This window comes from Miniopterus schreibersii (assembly GCF_964146895.1).
Source record: "Miniopterus schreibersii genome assembly, chromosome: 12".
NCBI classification, from domain to species: domain Eukaryota; kingdom Metazoa; phylum Chordata; class Mammalia; order Chiroptera; family Miniopteridae; genus Miniopterus; species Miniopterus schreibersii.
The window spans coordinates 38,546,985-38,573,846 of NC_138112.1; the positions used below are offsets into that span (position 1 = coordinate 38,546,985).

Sequence of the window (26,862 nt, forward strand, 5' to 3'; positions counted from 1 at the left end):
TGGAAAGTCTGGATATCCAAAATGAAAGTCTTTGAATCTTATGTTCTCTAGCAGCTAGAGTCTCATATCTTCTCATTCACACTTCACCTCCTAGAGCAGACTATCAGATAACATGGGTGAGCAGGGCCAGTAATCACAACTGTACCAATTATATGGCTCCTGGGCTCACCCTTCCCTCCTGACATAACTCCCTGGTTTTTTTCCTATTCCTTTGCCGTGACAGCCATTACTATTACCCTTCCTAGCACTTGGCCACTCTGCTCTTTGTTTAGCAGTGAGGAAAATAAGACAGTACCAACTAGAGAAACAACTGGAATTAAAGCAGGTAAGTTTATAGAACATTGAATCCGTAGGTTAGGAAATTGGATCCTGGCTCAAAAAAAATCATAGACAATTTTACTTACCAGGTAAATGGATTCCTATGTGGGTTTATAAGCCTACACTCACTAGCTAGCTTCCATTCTGCCTTCAGTGAACCTCCTCCTGAATAGGAAATTCACAGTCCCTTCTAAAGGACCCAAACTGAAGGAGACACTCTTGAACCTTCACAAAGATAAACAACAGCAAATAATCCAGTGAGAATGAGAAATACCATGTCTTTAAACTGAAATCTTCTTTTTAAAGAAAGAAATCACTGTCTTTGGGCGAGGTTAAGGGCTGCCCTACCTCTAACCCAGTATTTCCTGATGAGTGAAAATATAGAATCCTCATGTCGGACTCTGCCCAATTGTATTGAGTCAGGTAACAGAGCTCTCTATACAGCTATCCTTTTTACACTGAAGGAAAGAAGGGCTCAGATAGGTAATTATTCTGGTTGAGTCTAAATCTTGTGTGGTGACTGGAACCATGGACACTAGAGTTAGATTCCCTGGTTCTTCACCACTTACTGGTTCTTTGATTTTGTTCATACTATTCTGCATTCTTTTACCTGTACCCCTTCATTATTTGTGAAATTACTATAACAATATTAATTACTCTTAAGTGTTTTTTAAAAGTATAAAGTGAGATTGTGAATATAAACATTCTGCATAATGCCTAGCACATGACAAGTGTTCAGTTAAATGTCAGTGATGATTGATGATGATGATGATTTAAAAATTCCATTGGGACAGGTTAAGAACCCCAATGGAAATTGAGTTCAACTGCCTCTAGAACATATACTTTCAATGGTGATTTATTCCGTTCTCATTTTAAGGGACTCTGACTTCCTAGTTTGTACAGGATTCTTTACATGACATCACCCAGCAACCACTCCACTGCTCCAGTCTCCGAATTCCTCCTCATCTGCTTCCCTAACTACCAAAGCTGGCAGCACTGGCTGTCCCTGCCCCTCAGTCTCCTCTTCCTCCTGGCCATGGCGGCCAATGTCACCCTCCTGATCACCATCCGGCTGGAGGCCTCTCTGCACCAGCCCATGTACTACCTGCTCAGCCTCCTCTCTCTGCTGGACATCGTGCTCTGCCTCACTGTCATCCCCAAGGTCCTGGCCATCTTCTGGTTTGACCTCAGGTCCATCAGCTTCTCTGCCTGCTTCATCCAGATGTTTATTATGAATTGCTTCCTTGCCATGGAGTCCTGCACATTCATGGTCATGGCCTATGACCGCTATGTGGCCATCTGCCACCCACTACGATACCCATCCATCATCACGGATCAATTTGTGGCTAGGGCTGCCATGTTCGTTGTAGCCCGAAATGCCCTGTTTTTTCTTCCTGTTCCAATCCTTTCTTCCAGACTCAGATACTGTGCAGAGAACATCATCAAGAACTGCATCTGCACTAACCTGTCTGTGTCCAAACTCTCCTGTGATGACATCACCTTCAACCGGCTCTACCAGTTTGTGGCTGGCTGGACCTTACTGGGCTCTGACCTCATCCTTATTGTCCTCTCCTACTCCTTCATCCTGAAGGCTGTGCTCAGGATCAAGGCCGAGGGGGCTGCGGCCAAGGCCCTGAGCACCTGTGGTTCCCACTTAACACTCACCCTCTTCTTCAGCACAGTCCTGCTGGTTCTGGTCATCACCAACCTGGCCAGAAAGAGAATCCCCCCGGATGTCCCCATCCTGCTCAACATCCTGCACCACCTGATCCCCCCAGCTCTGAACCCCATTGTTTATGGTGTGAGAACCAAGGAGATCAAGCAGGGAATCCAGAAATTGCTGAGGAGGCTGTAAGAACTAAAATAAATGAGATTTGACTTTGGAAACAGAAACTGATAATGGGGAATAATTTTCATGATGAATAGAAAATTTAGATGATTACTGTAGGAATACGTATGGATTTTTCTTTCTCCAATGTTTCAGTCTATTTTGGGCCTATTCATATTTTACCTCCTGTTTTCTATGGCACTGGCTGTTTTTTGCTTTCTGGAATTACCTGGAAGTTTTTCCTGGCCTCATCTATGTGAAAGGGATTTGTCAAGCTATAATTGCCCGAAGCCATTCCATCCTTGCTGCTTGACACAGTCCTTCAAGGAGGAGACATCTGCACAGCCAATCTCCATGGGACTTGGCATATGGCAGGTCCCTCTTCCCATGCTTGTTCCCCTTCCTGACGCTCTGTGTCCTTCCCCGAGTCACTGCACCAGAAAAGGGCATTGCCCTCGCTGGAAACTTTTCCCTAGCAGGGGAGTCGGATGGGACTGGAAAAGACAATGATTCAGTAAAAGCCCAAAGGAGTACAGGAAAATCATGTGCCGCTCATGAGGAACCCAGACTGTCAGCAGAAAGCTTAGGACTTGTTAGGCCCATTACCGCAGGAAGTTCCCCACCGGGGGAGAGGCCTGGGTCCGGGCCCTGCTGACTCTCGTCGCAGGGGATTCCACAGGGAGGCCACCAGGGAGTTCCCACAAGGAATGTATTACTGGGGGATGTTTATATTAATGGAAAACTCTGGGAATCCCCACAAGGAAAGAGCAGCCTAGGAAAGAGATTATTTCAATCTACACTTGAACCCTTATCATACACAGGATATTACAGTGAGGACGGACTGCTGCAGGGAATGTGAGCGAGAGACCAAGGCCAGGGCGGTCAGTCACCATGGCTAAAGACAATCAGCGCAGGCTCCAGAGCCCTTCCTTAGGACTCGCATAACCTTTGCATAAGAAAAGCTGGCTTAGTTATTCTCCTCTTAGCTATGTGGTAGAGCAATAAAATAGTAACTTCAGAATATAAATAACAAACTAGAGATTAACCTGTAGAATAGCCTATAGAAATATAAACAATAGGTACGACTAAAATTAACATACCTAAACAGATGTAAATTCTTTAAAAGGTCAGATAAGAAGGTATATTCATTAACTGTGAAAGGCCAAGACAGAAACCGGAACAAAGCATGATGTCATGTTGTTTAACCAGCAACAAAATCAAATAGTATAAAGACAGTTGTAACAAGGCAATAAAGGGAGAAGCTGATTGTCCCGATGCTCTGAACGCTGTCTCCGTATCCTTTTGTCATTCTTTGCCGACACTGTCCACACCTTTGGTGACCCCTGGACCACTGGGACTGGACCCTGGCACATAATCACGAGAGTTTAATTAGAGTGCTATTGTTTTTCAAATAAAGAACAAATGGTAGTCTAATCACTTTTAATGCCTCTCAATTTCCTCAATTGCTTAATATTTAGATATATATTATATCTCTGGGTTCTACCTGGGATCTGATCTACAGATCAAATTGGTTTTGTGCCATGAGTGGGTCTCTTGTGGACACAGAAAGTTCACTCCAGACCTTGGATTCTTACAGTGGAGTGAATGGCGTGTGTCATCCATTGCCTCCTCTAGCCCTGCAAGATCCTGTCTATATATTTATCTAATGGCACTTCTCTGTAGTATAAATTTCCTATAGCTTTTTCCTTTTAAAAAAAAAAAAATCTTAAATAAATTTTAGGATGACTCAGTTGTGTATGTGTGCTTTGTTTAAGTGAAAGAGGGTTTTTTACAGATGTTCTTTACCAACTTCTGCATTCATATGATCCTACCTGCAATTTCTATCAGATTTCAGTCATCATCTGCATCCCACTCTGTCCTGCTTATCTTATATATATATACTTAAATTTACTTCTTAGCCTATTTTCATCCCTATTGTGTCAATCTTCATATCCTGTGCTGGTGACAACATAATTTCTATGACCTCTGGGCCTTTGGATTGGTGGCTTATTTGAATGAAGATCAGTTTGTTTTATTTTTTGCAGCTCCCTTACTGACCATGCCCTGAAAATGGTGGAGACTTGGCTATTGACCAATATTTCCTGAAATCAATTTACATTGGTAACTAGGCCCCTTTTTGGATACTGAGAGCTTCATATGTGAGAGTCATTTGAGAATGTCCTCTAATGTAGCTAATCTATGATGAAGCTAGCCATTCTTGGGGAACTTATAAAATAACATCATTTTTATGATATTGCCTTTCATCAAAGTAATAACTTTGCTCTACTCACTCTCTTCTCTGTTTTACAACTCTACAGACTGATCCTAACCGAAGTACAAAACACTCTTCTTCAACGCTCTTCTAGTCAACCACGCCCCAGTTGCTCCTAGCTCATTATGTTCAGATTAGGTCCTTCAATATTTTTTTCTTAAACTCTATGCTCAAGTATCTTCTTCCACATAAAAAACCAATGCCAGCGACTTTATTTGGCAAGCTATGTTTATTCTACAAGCCTCAATTTAAAGTCTACCTGCTCCAAAACCCCTTCCTTTGTTCACCCCACTGGAATCAATCTGACCATATTGAGTTATGTGTATACATCTCCTTCTGATACTATATTATAAATACCTCTGAGATGAGGAGTTTCATTTGTCTTCTTAACTTTACATACTTTAGAGTTGTGAATACAATTATTTATATATTGTAGCTTTTTGTTTAATAAAAGTGAGTAATTCATACATGCACAACTTGTTTCTTATTTCCCCTGAAAACTTCTTAGGGAAAAGATCAAGTCGTTAATATAATGTATTCTGCAAAGCACCTTACAAAAAGTCTTGTATAAGTCGCAGTTCAGTGCGATTTCATATACCATAAAACCTAAGACTGCTTATCTTGGAATGAGGTAAAAATTACTTTTATTGAGATCCCAGATACACCAATTTGGCCACTGATTAGATGTGTAACTTTTGACGCTTTTGACACACCAATCTGAGCTCTAGTTTTCTCATTAAAGAAGAGTTACGATTGCCATGTTATTATGTGATTTATCAGAGTGTTGGATAAACTAATTTATGAAAAGCTTTTCAACCAGAGCTTAACCCATGCAAATAACTTATACGTGGAAATTAATCCTATTATTTTCCTATGTGCACCTCCTCTCTAACATCTTCAGAAGATGTTCTTCATTATTTTATACACAGTGCACTTCAGAGATGCCCTGCCCCGTGTGTCATTCTCAGTCCCCAGTGCAATTTCTTGATTATTGCTCATCACTCTCTCATAAAACCCTTCCCTTATTTGAAGCTCATAGTGTTATGCTGTGGCTTCCTCAGTTGTTTCTTGTCCTAAGTCACCTATTAAAATCTTAGTGCTGTTGCCTCATTTCAGATGTTGGCAGCTGGCTAGCAGACCAGTTGAAATCGATTTAGACTAAAACACTGCTGTTCACAATGAAAGAGTACAGGCTGTCCCTGAACAGAGAACAGAAAAAAATAGACTCTCATGTCAGCCAGTGAGGGGCACATGTGTGTAGATTCACTACACTTATCTCTATAATTTGTCATGCTACTATTTGCTATTTCATTTTTTAATTAGAAAGTTTTGGTTCTCTACAATTTACTTCTTGAAGCACATGAAAATACTTGGTAGATTGTCCACATTAGCCATCACTTTTATTGTTTCTGGATACCTAGGATTTCATATCAGTAGGGATTCTGAGTCTTTTCAAATCTCTTGTCCTCTTGGAATTCCCACTAAAAAATATTTGGTAAATAGGCATCCAACATTTGCTCAAATTCCACCAACGACAAAGAAGTAGCATCTTGCACCTGGGAGAGAAAAAACCTCTGCTTCTGTTCAGGATTTTTATAAAGTTCCTCTCGGGAGAAGATACGACTTTGGGTGGTGGGCACACAGAGCAATATACAGATCTTGTAACACAGAAACTCACACCCGAAACTTATATGTTTATATTAACCATTGTTACCCCAATAAATCTAAGTTAAAAAAATACAACCATGCCTAAAGATAAAGAATAAAAAGTTCCTCTCACTTTGCAGTTTTGTCCCAAGGCCCATGTGGAAGCACTTTATGGTGAATTAAAATTCCAGTATCAGCTTTAATAATTTTAGCCACGCTTCATTTAAGAGCATGCAGACTTGATAGCACTAAAGTTTTTATGATCACTTCATCATTATAAAATGTCTCTATCCCGAGTCATGCTTCCCGCCTTCACATTTGCATTCGGAGTAGTATACCTGATATTTCCCTGGTTAGTCTTTCCATCATATATTTTTTTCCTATTTGTTTTCAGCCGTCCTAGGTGCTTATATTTAAAGCGTACCTTCTGTAAGCAGCATGAACATATTCCATCTGCTAGCCTTTGTCTTTTACTTGGAACACTTGGCCTATTTACATAATGCAGCCGCTGATTGCCTTATAGCTACCATCTTATTATTTGTATTATTTTATTTTATTTTTTCCGCCATCATTGATTCCTCTATGCCCTCTTCCACACCCGCCTATTATTTGTATTTTAACTCACCTACTTTACATTCCCTCCCTCTGGCTTCTTGCCTTATTTAGGATGTATCCAATTTTTATGCCAACTTTTTTTACTATTATTTTGGTGATAACCGTAGAATAAACACTTGGAACCTTGACGCATTGCAGTCTAACTAAATGTGCGCACTTCTTAGAGATTTTGTGACTATTTTATTATGGATTCCTGGAACGTTTTCTCGGCGGGGCGTTCCTGCGGCGTCGGGAGGGCGCGGTGTCGCCGGTCCGCGGGCGCCCGCGGCTCCTCCACCCGCCCGGGGCCTCGGCGCCGCCCGCTCTTGAACTTGGCGGCTGCCGCTGCCCCAAGGAAAACGGGATCCGTCGCTGAAACGGCACAGTCGGTAAAGATCCGTAGAAGAGGGAAACGCAGATGCCATCCTCGCTAAGACCCTTACAGGAGATTTTTCATAAGCAACAGAAAAAAATTGTTGAGCAGCCGTGCCCCCCTGCGGGTTGGCCGCGGTGATAAAGACACAATTCGGCGACACCTTCGGGCCGGATCCGCGGGGAGGCCCGCCCTTGGCGACGCCCGGCCCGCGCGCAGCCCCGGCCGGACTCGGCAGCCCCGGGCCCCGCCCCGGGCCCCGCCGCGCAGCAGGAGGCCGGCGCCGCTGCTCCGCTCGCGGGGAAGGAGCGTTTGGGGAGGGGCCGCTTTTACCGCGTGGCCCTGACGGGGCCCGGCCGCCAGCGCAGGCCTCGGGAAAAAGAGGGGAGCCTGGCCCAGGGGATGCGCGGCCGCCCGCCCGGGCAGCGGGGCCCCAGCCCCCCCAGCCCCCCGAGCTGGTGGACCCTCAGCGGGAGGCGCCGGACCGGGAGGCCTGCCCGGGGGCGCCCGGGCTGGTCAGCGGTGCCTCTGAGCCCAGCTCAGATCAGCAGGGTCCGAGGAAGGGCAGGGAGCCACCGGCGCTTGACAAACAACGGGAGGCGACAGCCGGGCCAGAAGGGGGGGGAAAGAGCCGCAGCGGGAACCTCAAGAATAGGACGCGCTGGCAGAATCGGAGAAACGGGGTGGGAACGGGCGGGGAGCTGGGGAAGGGCTGCAGGAGGGAGATCGACTGTTGACTGCGAGCGGGCCTCAGCATTCTGCAGCGGACACCTAATTCCAGCTGGCCAAGCCTGCTGAAACAAAAGGCACAGAAAAAGTGTAACAATGACCCTTTTTTTCGCGTCGAAACGTGCCTCTTCTTTTAAAAATATAGAGCAGTTATTCTAATAATCAGAAAGGGATGTTTTATGTAATATTTCTTTAATATAAATGTAGTTAGAGGTGTTCTTATAGTCAGTACGGACGTCTTAGTCACAGAAACAAATAAAATTTTAGAGTTCTGTTTTCCTTGAGGTCAAAAATATATTCTTCAATTGTGGTTTTCTAGAAAAAAAAATTCTTTTTCTTAGTATATCATTCAATAAAACCTCCACCATTTGCACAAATCGGTTTAATAAATAATGCTGTAGCAAAGCAAATGATTATGAAAAACAAACTATTAAAACATAAAATAGATTTATTTTTAATAAGTGCTTTGTTCAAAATAATTTATTTTTCAAGAAATTTGGTATCTTTATAAACTGTATTATTTCTTCCTTTGCTAAAAAAACTTATTGGGGTGACATTAACATTATATAAATTTCAGGTGTACAGCTTCATAATATAGCATCTGTCTACTCTATAGTGTGCTCACCACCTGACATTTTGTCTCCTTCTTTCACCTATATTTCAACCCCTTTAAATGTATGCACTTTAAATTACTGCTCAGGATTCCATATAACTGTTTTCCTTAAGTGACATATTTTCTATATGTGAATATATTTCTAAAACTTAATAAAAATTAGTGATAAATCATCATAAAGTACTTATTTTAAAAACAGTTCTTCTAGAATGCGGCTAATATGTAAGTTGAAGTCATTCCATAAGTCTAATGACATTTGTCTTCTTAAAGGATCTCTTTAAATACATTCTCCAAGTCTCTGAGTGGTATTCATTTTTATTACAAATAATATATCTGTTTACATAACTCTCAGACATCTGAAGAGAAACAATAATCTGATCAACTCTCTTTCACTTCACCTCAGTTTAGACGCAGAAATCTATCTTTTTCCATTGGAAACGTGTATGTGCCTGTAGGGACACCAGAGCTCGTGGGAGCAGGATTCCCAAACCAATTCTTCATGTTTTCAGCCACAGGAGAGTGGCTTTTAAAGAGATGGCATCTTCATAAAGTTGTCCAGGGACTAAAGCCACCAATAAAAGGCCAGTGAGGAGGCACACATTGCCTGAAAGCAGTTGGATGACCAAACTGCTGTTTGAGCAGACTTTCTCTGTAAGTATTTTGGGAACAATACAGTGGAAAGCCAAGCATAAGTTACACTTTATGTTTGGTCCCTGACTTAATTCTTTGTTTATTTTAGAGAATGTTATTGGACCCTCAGATGTGAGTTTATGAAGACCCTGAAGACAACTGATATCAAAAGAGCATGAGCCAATTAGAGTGTGGGTCAGCTGAGCTCACAGTAGGTCAGCTCAGGTCTGTCTCTGGCAGGAAGGTTGACCAGAGAGTATTCCTATTTTGATTGATATAGACATATTGTAAGTGTCTGAATTTGTGCCAACTGTCACAAAGAAAAATGAATGAAACCTTGTCCTAGACCTTAATGTGCTTTGGTCCTCCTAGGAGAGGTGGTTAAGAACTATGGATCCAGGCAGAGAGATGAACCCCTACAAAAGGAACCTACAGAATTCCCAGAGTCCATGTGTGGAAGATAACTTTTAAATTGGGACACCAGAGATTGGCCAAAAATGTGCTTAAATAACTACAGATCATGAGAAAAGCATGTGGTATCTGAAGCTGAGCAGAGCTGTGGCAAGGCCTGGCTGAAATGTGGTAGCAGTCTTGAATTAGGGTTAGTCTAAGTCAGTGGTTAGGTTAATAATCATAGTTGGGTGTAGCTCTGTCATTCTCAAAGTATTATTCCCAGAAAAGCAACATCAGCATTACTGGGAATTTGTTAGAAAGGCAAATTTTTGAGCTTGCCCTCCAGATGTTCAAAATTAGTAACTGAGGGTTGTGTTCAGCAGCCTGTGTTTCAACAAGAATTCCAGGTGATTCGATGCATCCTCACGCTTCCTAACCCCTCACTGGTCTAGGTAAAAGAAAATCCTGATGAGAAGCCCACAGTACACATTTGAGGGGAAAAATGAAACAACTCTCCACCTTGATTGGGACACTTTCTGTGTCCAGGTGTGCCCCAACCGTATGTCCAAAACTTCCATCTGTAGGAGATGCTCTTCCCTCTGCCTCAGGAGAGCACAGAAGAACCTGGCAGCCTCTTCCCCACAGGACCCTGGGTGGTTAAGAAGATGCTCAGAGAACTGACGCTGCTGTCTGTGTGGCATCATTGCTTCGGGCATGCCTAAGTATTCCTTCTGTTCTCCCCTTGTCTTAGAACCCTCCCTTCCTTATTTTTCCTCCTTTTCCAGGGACACATAGTGAGTTTTATTTTTTTAAGCAGTTACTTACCAAATACATATACAAATGCAAATAAGATACTGCACAGGTGTCTTTTGTATTTATTGTTCTACCACAAGGTCACATTTTTTTCTCATCGCTAAATTATTTTTTATCCAATTCTGCTTTGTTCAGCTTTTTACCGAGTATTAAGCAAGAATGCTGAAGGTTTATAGTAGAGCAAGATATGGAGATGCTAAATTAAATTTGTCAAGGGCCTTATGATGCTTTCAACAATCTGTCAGCCCATGTATCTGCACTATACTTATTGAGTGCCTATTATGGCACCATGTGCAGTGTGTTTTTCTCTGTGCTGTAATATAAAGGTAAGATTCCATTGCTGGCAGATGGAGCACAGACATTTTGGGAAACAATTAGAAAACAATGAGTATAGAAAGTTTTATTAATGCTTTGATAACAGCATGATCAGGGTATTTAAGGATCATAAAGAAAGTATGTATGTATATAAGTGTAAGAAGAAAAAACATTTGTAAGAGGTGTAACTCCTGGTACAGATAGAATGGGACAAGCAGAACTTAGTTACTGGAGGGCAAGAGAGTTGATTCTATAAAAAGGATATGACACATGCAAAAACACAGAGATGAGGCCAAGCAAAGTATGTTCAATAGGTGGCTGAGTCTATGTTTGTGCAGTTGGAACATACTCACATGAAGGAACTTATTCTTTATTCGTAAAGTTATGAATACTAAGGAAATATTGTTTTAACATGGACTGATGTGATGCAATTTACATGTTAGACAGATTTTGTGCCAATAGAATTGTGGATGAACTTTACAGCCTAGAATGGAAGTAGATAGCTTGTTAAGAGGTTTTTAATGAAATAATCAAATCCTAAGTTCATGTGTCTTTTCTTTCAGCCAGTTCCAGGCCCCCTGCCAGTCATGGTATTATCTCTCAACAACACAGGGACCCAGGTGAATGAATTCTTGATGATCTGCTTCCCAGGAATGCAGGACACACAGCACTGGCTATCCGTAGCCCTGGCTCCCCTCCTGGTTTTGGCCCTTGGGGCCAACTTTATGTTATTACTAGCAATCTGGCAGGAAGCATCACTGCATGAGCCCATGTACTACCTGCTTGCCATCCTCTCCCTGCTGGATGTCATCCTCTGCCTCACGGTCATCCCCAAGGTCAGTGCTCCCATAGTTCACTCTCAGGCAGGCAATCATCTTTCCTGTTTTTGGTTTTTGTTTCTTGTCTGCTGTAAATCCTCTTACACCTAAAGGAAAATACTCAGTGAATAGCCTGCACCATCACATTAGGTCTATCAAAGCTAAGATATGCCCCCTCTCATTCTCACTGTCCATGTTTTTCTAAGGTTTTATTATTTCCCAAATGACAGGCCCTCTCTCAGTGTCTGAATCTGTGATATTCCAACTTTTGTCCTTCTTTTAACTTCTAGTGTGATTCTTCTTGACTATGAATGATCCCACCCTTACACCCAAGGCCTCTAGAATTTACTTTCTAAGATGTAACTGGTTGTATGTTTATGTCATATACTGAAATAAGAAACATAATTGGAAAATGTTTCTTATGAGTATGGAGAGGTTGAGGGTGTTTAAATATAAATATTGGATTACTGGGTTTAATGTCTTGTGATACATTTAGGTGGGCAGATGTGTCAGCTGAGGTTTAGGTAAAAACTTTAAAGATGAAGACAAGACAGGGTATAAATAAACATTTTTAAGCAAAAAGTGTGCTCTATAGATGGATAGAAAAGGGTATAAAATCAGATTCTGAAGATTGGGGCTCACAAAGAAGGTACTTGAAGAAAGGATACTGTCTCAGTTGGGTTTATGGGGCTGTGGTTTGGGAATACGGATGGTTGAAACCATCTGAGGGCTTTCCAAGGATACGCACCCTAGGGTAGAAATGTTTGCACAGTTTTTGAGAATAATGATTCTGGCAGGTCCTGCTCATCTTCTGGTTCAACATGAAGCCCATCAGCTTCGCCGGCTGCTTCCTGCAGATGTTCATCATGAATACATTCCTTCCCATGGAGTCCTCCACCTTTCTGGTCATGGCCTATGACCGCTACGTGGCCATCTGCCACCCGCTGCGCTACCAGTCCCTCATCACTGAACAATTCGTCATTAAGGCAGCCATTTTTATTGTCTTGCGAAATTTTCTGGCTACACTGCCCACACCAGTTCTGGCTGCCAGGCTCAACTACTGTGCCAGCAATGTGGTGGAGAACTGCATCTGTGCCAACATTTCCGTGGCACAGCTCTCCTGTGGGGATATTCACCTAAACAAGCTCTACCAGTTTGTGAGTGTTTGGTGCCTCCTGGGCTCCGACCTGGTGCTCACCTTGCTGTCTTACTGCTGCATCCTGAGTGCGGTTATGCGTCTGCAGTCAGCGGGTGCGGCCACCAAGGCTCTGAGTACTTGCGGTTCCCATCTCATTCTTATACTGTTCTTCTATACATTGCTGCTGGTCTTCATCTTCACAAACAAGGCGGGACAGAAGGTGCCCTCAGAGGTACCCATTCTTCTCAATGTCTTGCATCACCTTATCCCACCAGCCCTGAACCCCATTGTTTATGGAGTACGAACCCAGGAAATCAAGCAAGGAATTATCAAGCTACTCAAGTACCACTATTAAGAGGTGAGAGCTAAAGATCCGGGATTATAGAAGTCTGGGCATGTATTAGTGACGGTTTCATCTGAATGCCACAAGGAACATAGCATGGCATCCATGCTGTTACCCTCATCTAGAACTTAAACCTTTCTCAGCCACTGTCACAATGCTGACCCTTACCACCCCAATGGAATATCCTTCAACGATAGAAAGAAGGAAATCTTGCCATTTGCAACAATATTGATGGAGCGTGTGGTCATTTTGTTAAGTAAAATAAGTCAGGGAAAAACAAATGCCATACGATCTCACTTACATGTGGAATCTGAAAAACAAAATGAAAACCAAACACTGAGCTCACAGGTACAGAGAATGGATTGGATTGTTGGTTGCCAGAGGCAGGAGGTGGGAGGTGGGCAAAATGATTTAAGAGTTCAAAAGGTATAAACTTTCAGTTATTAAAAAAATAAGGCATGGAATGTAATGTACAGCATGGTGACTATAGTTAAATACTGCATTGCATATTTGATAGTTGTTAAGAGAGTAGATCTTAAAAGTTCTCATCATAAAAAACACAATTGTAACCATGTATAATAATGGATGTTAACTAGTCTTATTGTGTTGTTTCACAATATATGCAATTATCTAATCATTATGTTGCACACATGAAACTAATATAATTTTATATGTCAATTATACTCCAATAAAAAATAAAAAGATGAATGCATTTTTATTAAATATTAAATATTTAGTCTATAGAAAAAACAAAACCCAGGCTGAATTTGCCCTACCCCACCCTACCCACCCTGCTTTATCCAAGACCTTTGAATCCCTGGTAAAGTATATCGAGAGGGGTAATTGCTTTAGCTCTCCTTTATTTACAGCTACCCCAGCCATATTCAATGATCTTCTACCATTTGGCTCAGACCTGCCTCCAGGGACATCCAGCGTAGGAGTAATGCCGATGCAATTATGCAATCAACCAATACTTGAAGGGAATGCTTTAGTGTTGAGCATCATTCCAATTAAACGTATCCAAGATATAACATCTTTGTGTTGTATCATTTCCTCTCTAGTAACATTATGATGATAGGGTCTGGCCTTTAAACCCCAGCCTCTTCTTTTCTATGTCTCTAGTTTGTAAGATTCAGTCCCTGCTTTGATTCTGGCCTGAGTTCCCATTCTATTGCTCTACATTAACCTGCAGTCCTCCGCCAGTTCTAGGATGATAGCCAATTCTTTGCCTGTTTGGAACCTGAGGTTCTGCTACTTGCAGTCAGATCTCTCCATGGCCATGGGCTTGACTTCTGATTTTGTCTCCCCAAGGTTGTTTCCCACCCACTACAGGAATGTCCACTACTTCTTGGGCTTCTTTTTGTCCTCAGCTAAGGCCTCTGTATTTATTGCTCCATCTGATTGGAAAGTCTTACCCTATAGTTCAAACTTCTCAGCATTCATAATCTCAATTCAAAAGTCACCTCTGTAGAGAGCACCTCCCCTATAATTACATCCAAAATGGCCTTCTCCTATTTCAGATCACTCAAACACATTATGCCATCTCTTTTTCTTTTTTTATTTATTATTTATTTACCCATTTAATAATTAAATTTCCCTAAAATTGAGTTCCCCTTAAAAAGTACCTGGATTGCAAGCATCTTGTCTTTTTTGCTCATGACCCTATCTTCAATTCCTAGATCTTAATGTATCTGGCACATATTAGGTGTTGAATACATATTAAATAAAGAAAAAAAAAATGGTTCCAAAGTTTAGTGTGCAGAGCCACTGCTATGCCCTGTGGACATACTGAAATATATTCTTACATCAATCTCCAGTATTGGTTGGAATGTCTTCTAAGATATCCACCTGATGCACTTAATAGTGATAGGAGACAAGTTCCTAATTCCTAGTAATGTGAAAATTACCAACAAATTCTTCATTTTAACAATATCTGGATAGTTGTTCCATACTTCAAAGGGTCATATTCCCTATTTTTGTTTCTTTTTGAAAGTTAGATTCTAAAGCAGTCTATATATCTTATGTCTTCTCTAAATTTTTCTTAAAAATTAAAATCAGCAATTTTAAATACTGATGTATAAAATTAGGAAATCTGTTTAAGGTAAGATTTAAACTTAATTTCTTAACACAAACAACCATTGCTTACCATAATGTTACTATTATTTTTTATTCACTAATAAAAGCTAATTAAAAATAACACCTTCCTGGACATATGGCTCATCTTTAGCCTCAGTCCGGTCACTACAGGACTTGGGTCTTTTTGACATGCATAAAGCTAATCAATAAGACTTTTGCTATTTTAATCTTTTTGCCTTGTTTTCTAATATTTTATATTCTGCACTCTCATTATTTTAATGCAAAGAAGTCATAATTCACCCAAATTCTCTGGTTTCCTTTTCTCTTTCTGGTTAAGCAGACACAAATGAGAGATTTTATTTATTATTACGGTTCATTCTTTTAGAGTCAACTTTTTTGTTCATTTAACTTGCTTGTTCTTTTCTTTTTTTAAATCCTCACCCAAGGATATGTTTTTATTCATTTTAGAGAGAGAGGAAGGGAGAGAGAGAGAGAGAAACATAGACTGGTTGCCTCCTGTATGTGCCCTGATGGGGAATCAAACCCACAACCTTTTAGTGTAGAGGATGGCACTCCAACCAACTAAGCCACTGGCCAGGGCTAACTTGCTTTTTCTATCCATTTTCCTGAGTTTTATATCAATCTGAAGAAAATCTTAATTTTTATCACATATCATGAGTGGGATATAGCCACTATTGTTCTTTATTGTGTTTTTCACATAGAAATGGGGCATACAATTTATAAGTAAGCCAGAATTTATCTCACTACACTTTAAAAATTAGTAGACAAACAATGCAGACATGTTTATAATGCAAAAAATTTCAAAATTATCTTTTAGTAAAAATAGCTTGTGATAAGTTCCTCAGCTCTAGGAAGTCATTTCATGTAAGTTTCATTCCGCCTTTTTATTTGTAAAAATATGTGTTTGTTTTGAGATAAGTTGATGTGAGTCACTATTAAACCTCATAATTTTTAGAGCATTAATGGAAAGATGCTGGTAAATACCATTTAGAAGTTGCAAGCATTATCTATTTTATAACAGTAGTTGATTAAATTTGCTTTAGAACTATATCATATTTTTATTGTGAGAATCCTTCTCACTGATACTTAGTTATAAGTATGGGGAATTAAGACCTTCTGAAATATTGTTATTTGCAAGAGTGAGATTTTAGTTGATTATACTGGTCTATGTCATAGTGTATCATATAAACAAAATTTGAACATAATATTACCTGACATTATTGTTTATTATTAGGATGATACAAATGCATTTTTATTTTCAAGCAGATAATAATAGGAGTCCAACAGTTATGAAACTAAAGACCATCAGAAGTTCAAGATTGAATTATTTTCATTACTGGATAGAGGATTAAAGAAACACAAAGCATAGAACACTATACCTTAAACAGATCAGTGATTTAACTAATATTTTAACTCAAGTTAAATGGCACAGACTTTGGAAACTACTGATAGTGGACTTTGACTCGTTTTTGTTTTGAGGTCAGAAGGCAGGAACCCATAATTTGGAGTCTAGTAAGACTTCCCTTGTATGAAACTGATATTTCCCACATCAGTAATCCTCAGGAACATGTCAATCCTAAAGACAAGATGAAGACTCAAATAGAGTAACTTAGATTTTTAAGAGGGAAATGTTTTGACTATTGGGCCTCCCATCTGTTGGGCCAAGAAGTAAACATATGTGGAGCCCTCCATTAGGAAGGACCATTAGCTTATTCTGGGCAGGTGAATATAGGCTGAGACCCATACATGATGTGAATGTGTAAATCATCTTTCAGGTATACTTGGAGTTTGGCCTGTGAACAAAGTCATAAATTGTGGTATTTAGAAGTTGACCTTGATACACTGTTCAAATTTCCCATTTAGTTTCACCTGTCATGAGAGAATGTGAGAAGTGTCTACACCTGTGCTTAAAGGGGAAAAGTATGGTTCAGACTGACAGACACACACAGATTGAAAGTAAAGAGATAAAAATAAGACATTTCATGAAAATGGAAACAAAACAAAAAAAGCTGTTGTGGCAAACTAGACTTTAAAACAAAGGCTATAACAGAGACAAAGAAGAATCCAGCAATTCCACTTCTGGGTATGTATCCAAAGAAACCCAGAACACTAATTTGAAAACACACATGCATCCATATATTCACTGGAGCATTATTTACAATAGCCAAGATGTGGAAGTAACATAAGTGCCCATCAATAGGCCAATGGATAAAGAAAATGTGGTACATATAAATAAGGAATATGACTCAGCCATAAAAAAGAATGAAATCTTGCCATCTGCAACAAACAAATAGACCTAGAGGGTGCTATGTTAAGTTAAATAAATCAGTCATAGAAAGACAAATATCATAGGATTTCACTTACATGTGGTATCTAAAAAACAAGATAAAAATGGCCTGGCCAGTGTTGCTCAGGTGGTTGGAGTGTCATCCTGTGCACTGAAAGGTCGAGGTTTGATTTTCCAATCAGGGCACATGCCCAGGTTGTGGGTTCGATCCCCGAAACACCTACAAGAGACAACTGATTGATGTTTCTCTCTCTCCCTCTCCTTTTCTCTCTATCTCTAAAATCAATTAAAAAATAAAATAAAAACAAAATAAACAAACAAATAAAACAGAAAAAAGCTCATAGATACAGAGAACATTTTGATGGCTGCCAGATGAGAGGGGGTTGAGAGATGTGTGAAAAGGGGGAAGGGATTCAGAAGTACAAATTGGTAGTTACAAAATAGTCATGGGGATCTAAAGTACAGCATAGGGAATATAGTCAATAATATGGTAATAATTATGTATGGTGTCAGATGAGTACTAGATTTATTGGAGTGATCATGTTGTAAATTGTATAAATGTCCAATTGCTGCATTGTACACCTGAAACTAATATAATATTGTATGCAAACTGTAATTTAAAAATAAAAAATTATTTTTAAAAAAGAGAAGTATGAAAAAGAGACTCAATGTGCGTGATGCCCGTCTTGAGGAAGGACATGGTTTTATAGACCTTGAAACTAGAAATATGCTTTAAAATAACTAGTTGACTGTCTTCATGTAACAGATGAAGACTCTGAAACTCAGCGAGGCTGCTGATTTCTTCCTGTCATGCATCTTATTTGTGGTTGTGCAGGGCCTAGACTGCAGAACTTGTAACTCACCATATCGGGCCTTTTCTCTTTTGCAAGTCACTCCCTGTATTTATTTGTACCTCATTTCTTTATACTTTCTTCTATGTGTAGGAAAACACTCTTTCAATATTAAAGGGTCTAGATTGCTTTATAATCTGCCTAAATAGCACATGAGTTCCTCAATAATTGAAATTTTGTTCTGTGCCTCTTCATGCCCTGGGGCTCTAACCAAGTTCCTGTACCAGAGAAGTTGCTTAGAAAGTCTTTCTTTAGTTAATAATATGTCCTAGTATATTTCAATGTCATCTTCTGATACTGTGACATTAGTACACCAAAGCAGAGCCCTACATATACACATCACACACTGAGTACTGAAGGGGAGGTTTCCAACGCAGACAATGCTGTGAAGACATTGAGGAACAGACTTTCTATAATTCCATCTCCTATACCCAGTAAATCTCATTTCTCCACATGTGAGCAATTCTTGCAAGAGCTATACCCTTTTGAGAGTTGTACCTGACAAGATGCAAGTTTGTTTCATCAAGAATAGGAGAAAAAAGTTATTGGTTTGGTTGATGGTAAGTGAAAGAGATCTTATGGACTTCAGCAACTTTTCAGTATTCAGGCCTGACATTTAAAATACTGTGGTTTTTCACAACTACATTATGCAACTAGATTAATAACAACAGCAACAACAACAATAATAATAGTAAGTTGCAGGCATAGACATTTATATCTATAGTTATTTTTAATTATATGTAGAGAAATAGTAAATACAATATTAAGTGTAGTTTACTTCTCCACTATAGAATTCATACTCTTGAGTTCTCACATTTTAGACTAAACAGAGTATAAAGATTGGGGAAAATTTTAAGTTATAGAAATATCAGACTTTTAGAGGGAAGCATTGGAGTTTAAAAGGGAGGAATAGAGTCAAGAAGTTGTTTCAGAATTAAAATTACTTTTCTCCTGGAACTTATGTCTCTGAGCTAGGAGTTTCAACCTAATTTCCCATTCCCTGATTTTTAAGTCTTTCTCTTTTAAGAGTTCAGAGATCTAGTTGTCCTTATTACCATCCTTTCTTCAGTAGCCTCTGGATTCCTTGCTTGATCTCCCGGGTTCGCACCCCATAGACAATGGGGTTGAGGGCTGCAGGAATGACATGGTGAAGGACATTGAGCAAGACTGGAACATTAGGGGAGACTTTCTTCTTGGCCACATGAGTGAGCACGAAGACCAGAAGGATGGTGCTGAAGAACAGGATAAGAATGAAGTGGGAGCCACATGTGCTTAGGGCCTTGGCCACAGCACCCACTGCCTTGAGTCTCAGCACAGCTCGAAGTATGAAGGTGTAGGAGAGGAAGATGAGGATGAGGTCAGACCCCAGCAGTGTCCAGCCTCCAGCAAACTGGTAGAGACGATTGATGGTGATGTCATCACAGGAGAGCCTGGAGACTGACATATTGGCACAGATGCAGTTCTCAATGACAGTTCTCCCACAAGAATGGAGTTGGGCAGAGAGAATGGGGATAGGCACTGTCATAAGGACACTCCTGGCCAAAATAAAAATGGCAGCCTTAGCTACAAACTGATCCGTGACGATGGATGCATATTGTAGTGGGTGGCAGATGGCCACATAGCGGTCATAGGCCATGATCATGAATGTGCAGGACTCCATGGCAAGGAAGCAATTCATGATGAACATCTGGAGGAAGCAGGCAAAGAAGCTGATGGGCCTGAGGTCAAACCAGAAGATGGCCAGGACCTTGGGGATGACGGTGAGACAGAGCACGATGTCCAGCAGAGAGAGGAGGCTGAGCAGGTAGTACATGGGCTCGTGAAGAGAGGTCTCCAGCCAGATGGTGATCAGAAGAATACCATTGGCCCCCATGGCCAGGAGGAAGAGGAGGCTGAGGGGCAGGGACAGCCAGAGCTGCCAGCTGGGGGACCTGACAAAACAACTCAGGAGGAAGTCAGAGACTTCAGCAGAGAGAGAGCTGTTGCTATCAGGCAGCATTGGCAGCGACTTTAGTGAGGTAGATGTCTGTGAGCAGCTGAAGAAGAAAGAAGTTAATTCTCCTGTAGATTCTGAATTCTACGTACTTAGCTTGTACGATCCATGAGGATAAAGGACACTACCCGTCTCATCTACCCCACGTCCCTTGTGCCTAGCACATTTTTAACACATAAGAGGTGGCTAAAAAATATTTGTCGAATATGTAAAATAATGTTTTCTTATTGTTCTTTCATCCATGTTTCATCTTATAGTTTCTCCTGTGTGAGTATATTTTTTTAATGTGTTTGCTTGGTGAATATTTAATGGATCAAAAATTATTTAAGGATCAAATGTTATTTTAATGAAACATAAAATCAAAGAGAACACCCCAGTTTAAATTTATTAAATGTGCAGATATACATTTTAAAGGCTATGGCATCCACAACCAAGTTTTTAAGGAAGTAAAAGATGAAGGCCCCCAGAGGCATGATGAACTGGGTACATACAGCAAATCTCCTGATGAAGATAAATAACAATCATATATCTATGGTTAGTCTATGTCTCTATGCAACCAATAGCCTTACCTATAGCTATACTAATATGTATAATTGAATGCCTTGAATGCATCCACAAGCAGGCAAAAGCAAGAATCACTGGGCTACAGATTGAGTGACATCCAGACAGGAAAATCAAACATTAATGTTGGCTTTCAACCTGAGGGTATTTGTGGCATTATATGAACTGAAGCACCAGTTTTCATTACCTAATAGAGCCCAAGGACAGGAGATAAAATCCAGACTTCAGCAGGTGCCATATCTATTAGGTGATCCCCACCTAGATAAGACTTTACAGCACTGTATCTTGAATGAAGGTGATAGAAATAAACCCACTTTTTCATCTCCACCCCTCACCACCACCTGAATTCAAAGAAAACTTACTGCCTCAAAATTTGTTATATAGAAGAGAATTTATCCCTGTAAAACCTGGTCCTCATGTGACTTTGTAGCTTGAGTTCACATCAACTGTTTGGCTCCAAGAGGAATTCAAAGTTATCTTAAATTGTAGTGGCCCCAGAAAAATATAAGATGAAACACAGATGAAAGAAGCAAACCTTATCCTTTTTGAAGCAACTAACTTTTATCTCAGGCCTCAGAGATCTTCGACATAGACACTTCTGAATGTAGGGTTACTTGCAGGAAAAAAAAAATTTTTTTAAGAAAAACATCATGAGTAAAAGTTCACAAACACAATAGATAACAGAATCTGACTCAGAAGAATCTACTCAGAATGAAGGTGGAGAGAAAATTTTACAATGGAAATACTGAAGAAAGTATAACAGAAATAGAGGATAGGGTGCTGATGTCTAATTTATATATGGTCAGAGTTCCAGATGGAAGGGGAGAGAGAATGGGGTAGAGATTTAGGAACTTTGCAGAAGAGTTCCTAACTCTTCATCAATAACTAAATTCAAGAATTCCAATGAATCTCAATGAGATAAATAAAAATAAATGCATACTTAGGTATATCTAAGTGTGTAACCTTGATTTCATGGTCTAACTTCAGATACCAAAGTCAAGGAGAAGACCTTAAAGGTCAACATGACTGTTACAATCAGAAGAATCAGTGTGTGCCAGGGCCCTGGTAAAAGCTGCACACTAGCCATAGAATTCTTGGCCACTTTTTTGGTGGGTACCTTTATCTCACAGTAGCCTCATGCTTCTCCTAACACCCTATATTTATAACATTCTGCCTTCTTTTCCTCAATTGTTAAGTTTCTTTGTCCAGCTTAACAAAATGTTTTATTGTTACAGGGAGTCTGCATATGGCCTTCCTGAGGCAAAAATCATTATCCCTAAGGGGCTATTTCACAAGCAGACCTTCTCAGTGATCTGACCTATAAAGATTGTTGCTTCTGGTGTCTACAGGAGCCACATCTGTGCAGAGACTTTTCTCAAAAACCTATTTGGACACTAAATTAAAAGTATAGAGAAGGTGAATAGGAATTTGTGTTAGTCTTGAAAAATTATTGGGTCTGATGTTCAACCTGTTCAATAGGACCTGGAGGCAAGAGAAGGGTAAGGAGTGGTAATAATGATGAAAGGAGCAGAGAAAGTGATTGAGTGGAACACAGTGCTCTAAGCTTGCTTGCCCTGGGGACCTCTGTTGGTCTGGAGGAAGCTGTGCACAGTGGAGTGAATCTAAACCTAACCAGTGGAAGACAGACTGAGACAGTGAGTGGAGAGTGGGGAGAACAGAAGCAAACATGCCCAGAAAACAGATGGTGGAGAGAAGATAGAAAAAGAGAAAACTGAAATCAAAACAGAAGAGATTGGATGTAAATAGGAAGTAAGGAGCAGAAAGGGAAACAGGTACTTTTAGGAAATAAAGGAAGGCAGTAAAAGCAGACCAGTGAAAATTTCTTAGTAATGATAACCAAAGGTGTGTGACTGGGAACCCTCTGTCCCTTCCAAACCTGCATTCTCCCCCATATTCCCATAAGAGTTCAACAAAGGCTCTTCAAGAGATCTCCCTCTTGACACTCTGCTGCAGACCCTCCCCAGAGCACACAGAAGTCTGGGCTCAGCTTCAGCATCATCTCCATCTGGCCCTATGCTATTTCTCTCCCCCACTTTCCCTTCAAGCTCCTATCCTCAACTTCAACCCTACAGCTTTTCCAGTTGCAACCCCAGCTTTAGTCCCACCACAGTCCCTGCTCCAGCCAGGTGCCAACGTCATAGTGGTGGCTTAGTGCCTTCCTATTCTGATGGAGTCAGACTTACTCGACGGAGACAGTGATCTCAGCCAGGAAGGGCTATTTCTGGCTCTGTCTGAATCTGTTACACTCTGGCTTTCAGAAAGTAGAGTTTATGCTTGAGCTTCCCCAGGGAAAGACTGCCTCACTGGCCCTAATGGGGCCAGAGACTCAAAAGCCCAGCATTTTTGTATCCCTGAAGGAGAAAGCTTTCCTCTTAGCTCTTCACATTCTGCGATCCTTAAGAGGTCAATATTGCCCCTGAAGGATAGGTAGAGTCTCAGAGTTGATCATCCCTGTGCCAGTTGAATGAGTAGAATGTGATACTTAGGAAACAAAAGTATTAATTATTATTTATTAATTATACAAAAGCAAAGCCTTAGGGTAAGAGGGTTTAAGCAAAATGTCAATGGGTACCAAGCTCTAATTTTCCAGGAACATATTAATAAAAAACATACATAAACCAATTATGTGCACTTTTATACTGATAGTTTGTGGTAACTATAAAACACTCCGGTCAGCTCCCTAATCTCTTAATGTCAATGACCAATAGTTCTACTTAAGTGAAATGTCTTCAAGAAGCCCTATTCTTGTGACACTTTTAATATAAAAATTCAAGATGACTGCTTATTTCTAGCTGCTTACTACAAAACATACACCTTTTGCTGTGTGAACGTCCTAACAGTTTTAATGTCCGTCCCAATTTTCAAACAATACACTAGGCTCTATTTTGTTATGTTTGGTTATACGTTCATGTATTCAATCAAAAATATTGTAGCCCCAATAGCAACTGCTGTGCCAAATGGGGCATCTTTACTAAAACACTCAAGGTGTCTAGTATTTACTACATGAATATTGTTCTCGCTGATGTGTTCTTTTCAGTTAACCCTATCAAGAAAACAGTTTTCAGTCAACTAGGGTAGGCAGCAGCAGGCATACAAGGTCTTTTTATAGGCTACTTTTACCTTTATTCTCTTTGTCACAATACTACTGAAACAACCTGGATCATTTTGACGCCCTTGAGAATTCTGGTCTAATGCATGTTTTATTTATCTGGTGGCATTGAAGGCTGACAATTTTTATTGGGACCAAGAGCAAGGGAGAACTCTGTAGCAAGTTTAAGCTGAGGGTCAGGCATCCTGTTTCTCAGACTACAGGATGTGGGAGATACAGTGGTGCTCCTGGCCTTAGCGGTAGATGAAGAAACTGGCTGGGGGAGAGTCTCTGACAAGTCAAAATATGAGCCCCAGAGTAAATCCATAGAGTCTGCAGCAAAGAATGCAGCAGAGAACCAGCCACCATTCAAAGCACAGCTCCAACTGTCTGAAGCAAGAAGCAGTGGAGCTGCGCAGGCAAAGCAGCAACCCATTCTGTCAAGAGACTAGTATTGGGGGGTTGCCTAGAGTAACATAATCAGTTGTCCCAGACCTCATTTTGCCTAACTCATTTGCATGAATACCTTTCTCTCTCCTCACACGATGGCCTCAGGGAGGCTCCCTATGACCAAATAAAGGGAGAGGGAAAAGCTCAGTCCTGGTAATGAATGAATCAGCTCACTATGCACAAACTAAAAAGGCAGTTTGCGCAATATAGCCTTAATCCTGGGAGAACCACAAAGATGGAGACAGAGCTCTGAGCAGTGCATCTGGCCATTAGCTTGGTATAAAGAAAGTTAGGAGGACTGGAACATCGGAGGCAAAGTCTGGGGAGAAAGCACATGAATTCCCCCCAAGGCATTTAGCACATGCAGACCTGAGTGGTTCGCATTAATGCCCCGCTCAGAGCATGAGTGAGGGAAGAGGAGGCAGCTAGAAGCAGTGACTTCTGAAAGTGCTGACTGCCTCTGAGCAGAATCTAGACGACGATAAAGGAGAGAGGGAAAGAAAGTTATTAGAGTCTCTGCACAAACTGCAGGAATGTGTCTTCCTATCTTAAATGCTTCCTTAGGAATTGTGACAGGCCACATCTTAAAGAACTAGTGACAGGACAGAGCTAACAAACACAGAGAATGAGAAGACATTACCAATACAGGGACAGGCTGTAGCAGACAGACGCGGGCAGTGCCCTGTCGCTGTCCCTTCTGCACTTGGATGACACACCGGCACATTCCTGCTGCCAGCACCTGGGAGAGTGCCCGGGAGCGCCCTCTGGCGGTGGGAGCCTGCTAGACTTGTGGTTGGGGCAGGGCTCAAGGGTCAGGGAATGAAAGCCTTGAGAAAGTTTTCAAACAATGAGGGACAGAAGTTATGACAATATCTTTCCAATCGTTTTGATCATCACCTGGATCTGTCTACTACTCCAGTTATCTCCTGATTTGATTCGGAGGCCATCATTTTAATAATGGTGCCAGAAGCAGGTTACATTACATAAAATCCCTGCAAATATGCTGGAGAGACATCTGAGATATTTTGGGGGTCTCTTTTGATTTAAAATTTACCTCTATGGTTATCGAGGTATGTGGATCATTAGGCAGTATTCCAGGAGCACTAGAGGCCAGACTTAAAAGAATATTAAGGTAAGACATACTTGCTAAGGGAATGAGGTTACCTTCCTAGTTATTTTCTTTTAGAAAGTTGTACAGACACCCTAAGTCCCCTCAATAGAGAATTTTTTTGTACAGAAATCACACATAACATAATTTATACATGACAAGTCTTTTGGCACTAAAGAACTTATTAATTCTCTTAGATTTCAAATTTCAAATGGCCTTATAGAAATTTAAAAATCCAGCTAATCTTGTTAAATCAAGCCAACCTTTGGCAAGTTTAATCAGGTGTGGAAAGTAGGGTTGAATGACACATACGCCACCGCTGTATAGTGGGGCAGTGGCTATGGACATGTGATGAGGGCGGGAAGGTAGTAATTGGTGTCTCTAGCAAAGCTTTTTTCAAGTTGGTTCAGAAAGTCAGTAGGGCTAAAGCACAGGTATAATGCAAAGTGCTTGAGTGTTTAGAATACAAACATTCCAAACACAAATACACGCATATATAATATTTATCAATATCATACATATCACCATGACTGGGGCAGCTGAGGATCAAACATTTTTAGGGTTAAGAATTCTTAGGACTCTGCTCCCGGATCTGCTTTGTCCTGACCCCACAGATAACAGGGTTGAGTGCAGGTGGAACAACCATATATCGATTGACCAGAAATATATGAATATAGCCAGGGATGTTATGACCAAAGCGATGGGTAAGAAAAGAGAAAAACGCTGGAATGTAGAAGATGAGCATGACACAGACATGGGAACCACAGGTGTTGAGAGCCTTGAACCGGGCATTCCACGACGGTACACGGAACACTGTGTGGAGTATCTTCCCATAGGAGAAACCAATTACAATAAGGTCAATGAATCCCACAGATAAGGCAACCATTCCAAACAGATTGTTGGCCCTGATACTGGCACAGGAAAGACGGGCAAGGCCCATGTGCTCACAGTAAGTGTGGGGAATGATCCGGGCACCACAGAATGGCAAGAGCAAGATGAGAAACACAAAAGGGATGACAAAGACCAAAGATCTCACTATCATGACTATACCTAGAGTGGCCACCACCTTGTTGGTGAGGGTCATGGTATATCTAAGGGGATTGCATATAGCAGCATAGGGGTCTATGGCCATGGCTGTCAATACCCCAGACTCCAGGCCAGTGCACAGATGAATCATGAACATCTGTGCAAGACAGGCACCAAAAAGAATTTCCCTTAAATTGAACCAGAAGATACCCGGCATCTTGGGGATGGTGGCAGTGGACAGGCTTATGTCAGTGAAGGCCAACATGGCCAGGAAGTAAAACATGAGCTGATGGAGACTAGGCTCAGCCTGAATTATAAACAGGATTATAACGTTCCCCAGGAGGGCAATCAGATATACAGCACAAAAGGGAAAACCAATCTAGATATGAAGGTTTTCCAGGCCTGGAATCCCCAAAAGGACAAAGGAGGAAGGATGGAATTGGGTGGTGTTGTGATAGGCCATCATCATGGTTGCTGGCCAATTTTTCCATTCAACTCAAGACTCCAATCCCATTCATGTCATTTTTTCAGGTGACGGAGATACACGGCATCACTT

At 40.9% G+C, this 26,862-nt stretch overlaps 3 protein-coding genes across 3 annotated transcripts in view; 1 reads left to right on the forward strand and 2 right to left on the reverse strand.

Annotated features, from left to right (window-relative positions):
- LOC308565527 (uncharacterized protein) overlaps window positions 1-26,772 on the reverse strand; it is a gene marked incomplete at both ends in the record, with an annotated part of 56,966 nt that extends 30,194 nt beyond the window's left edge. The window contains 5 exon segments of the mRNA XM_081154856.1: window positions 1,301-1,575; window positions 1,984-2,176; window positions 25,833-25,862; window positions 25,864-26,685; window positions 26,689-26,772. Coding sequence (XP_081010982.1) covers window positions 1,301-1,575; window positions 1,984-2,176; window positions 25,833-25,862; window positions 25,864-26,685; window positions 26,689-26,772 — 1,404 coding nt within the window.
- LOC308565185 (olfactory receptor 56A4) lies at window positions 1,217-2,173 on the forward strand (the record flags this gene model as incomplete). Its single annotated transcript, XM_081153996.1, has 1 exon — window positions 1,217-2,173. Exon 1 carries the CDS (start codon window positions 1,232-1,234, stop codon window positions 2,171-2,173), a length of 942 nt encoding a protein of 313 aa, XP_081010122.1. The 5' UTR covers window positions 1,217-1,231.
- Window positions 19,111-20,058, reverse strand: LOC308565143 (olfactory receptor 56A3; the record flags this gene model as incomplete). Its single annotated transcript, XM_081153956.1, has 1 exon — window positions 19,111-20,058. The coding sequence occupies one exon, from the start codon at window positions 20,056-20,058 to the stop codon at window positions 19,111-19,113; it is 948 nt and encodes a 315-aa protein (XP_081010082.1).
- Window positions 26,773-26,862: the final 90 nt, after the last annotated feature.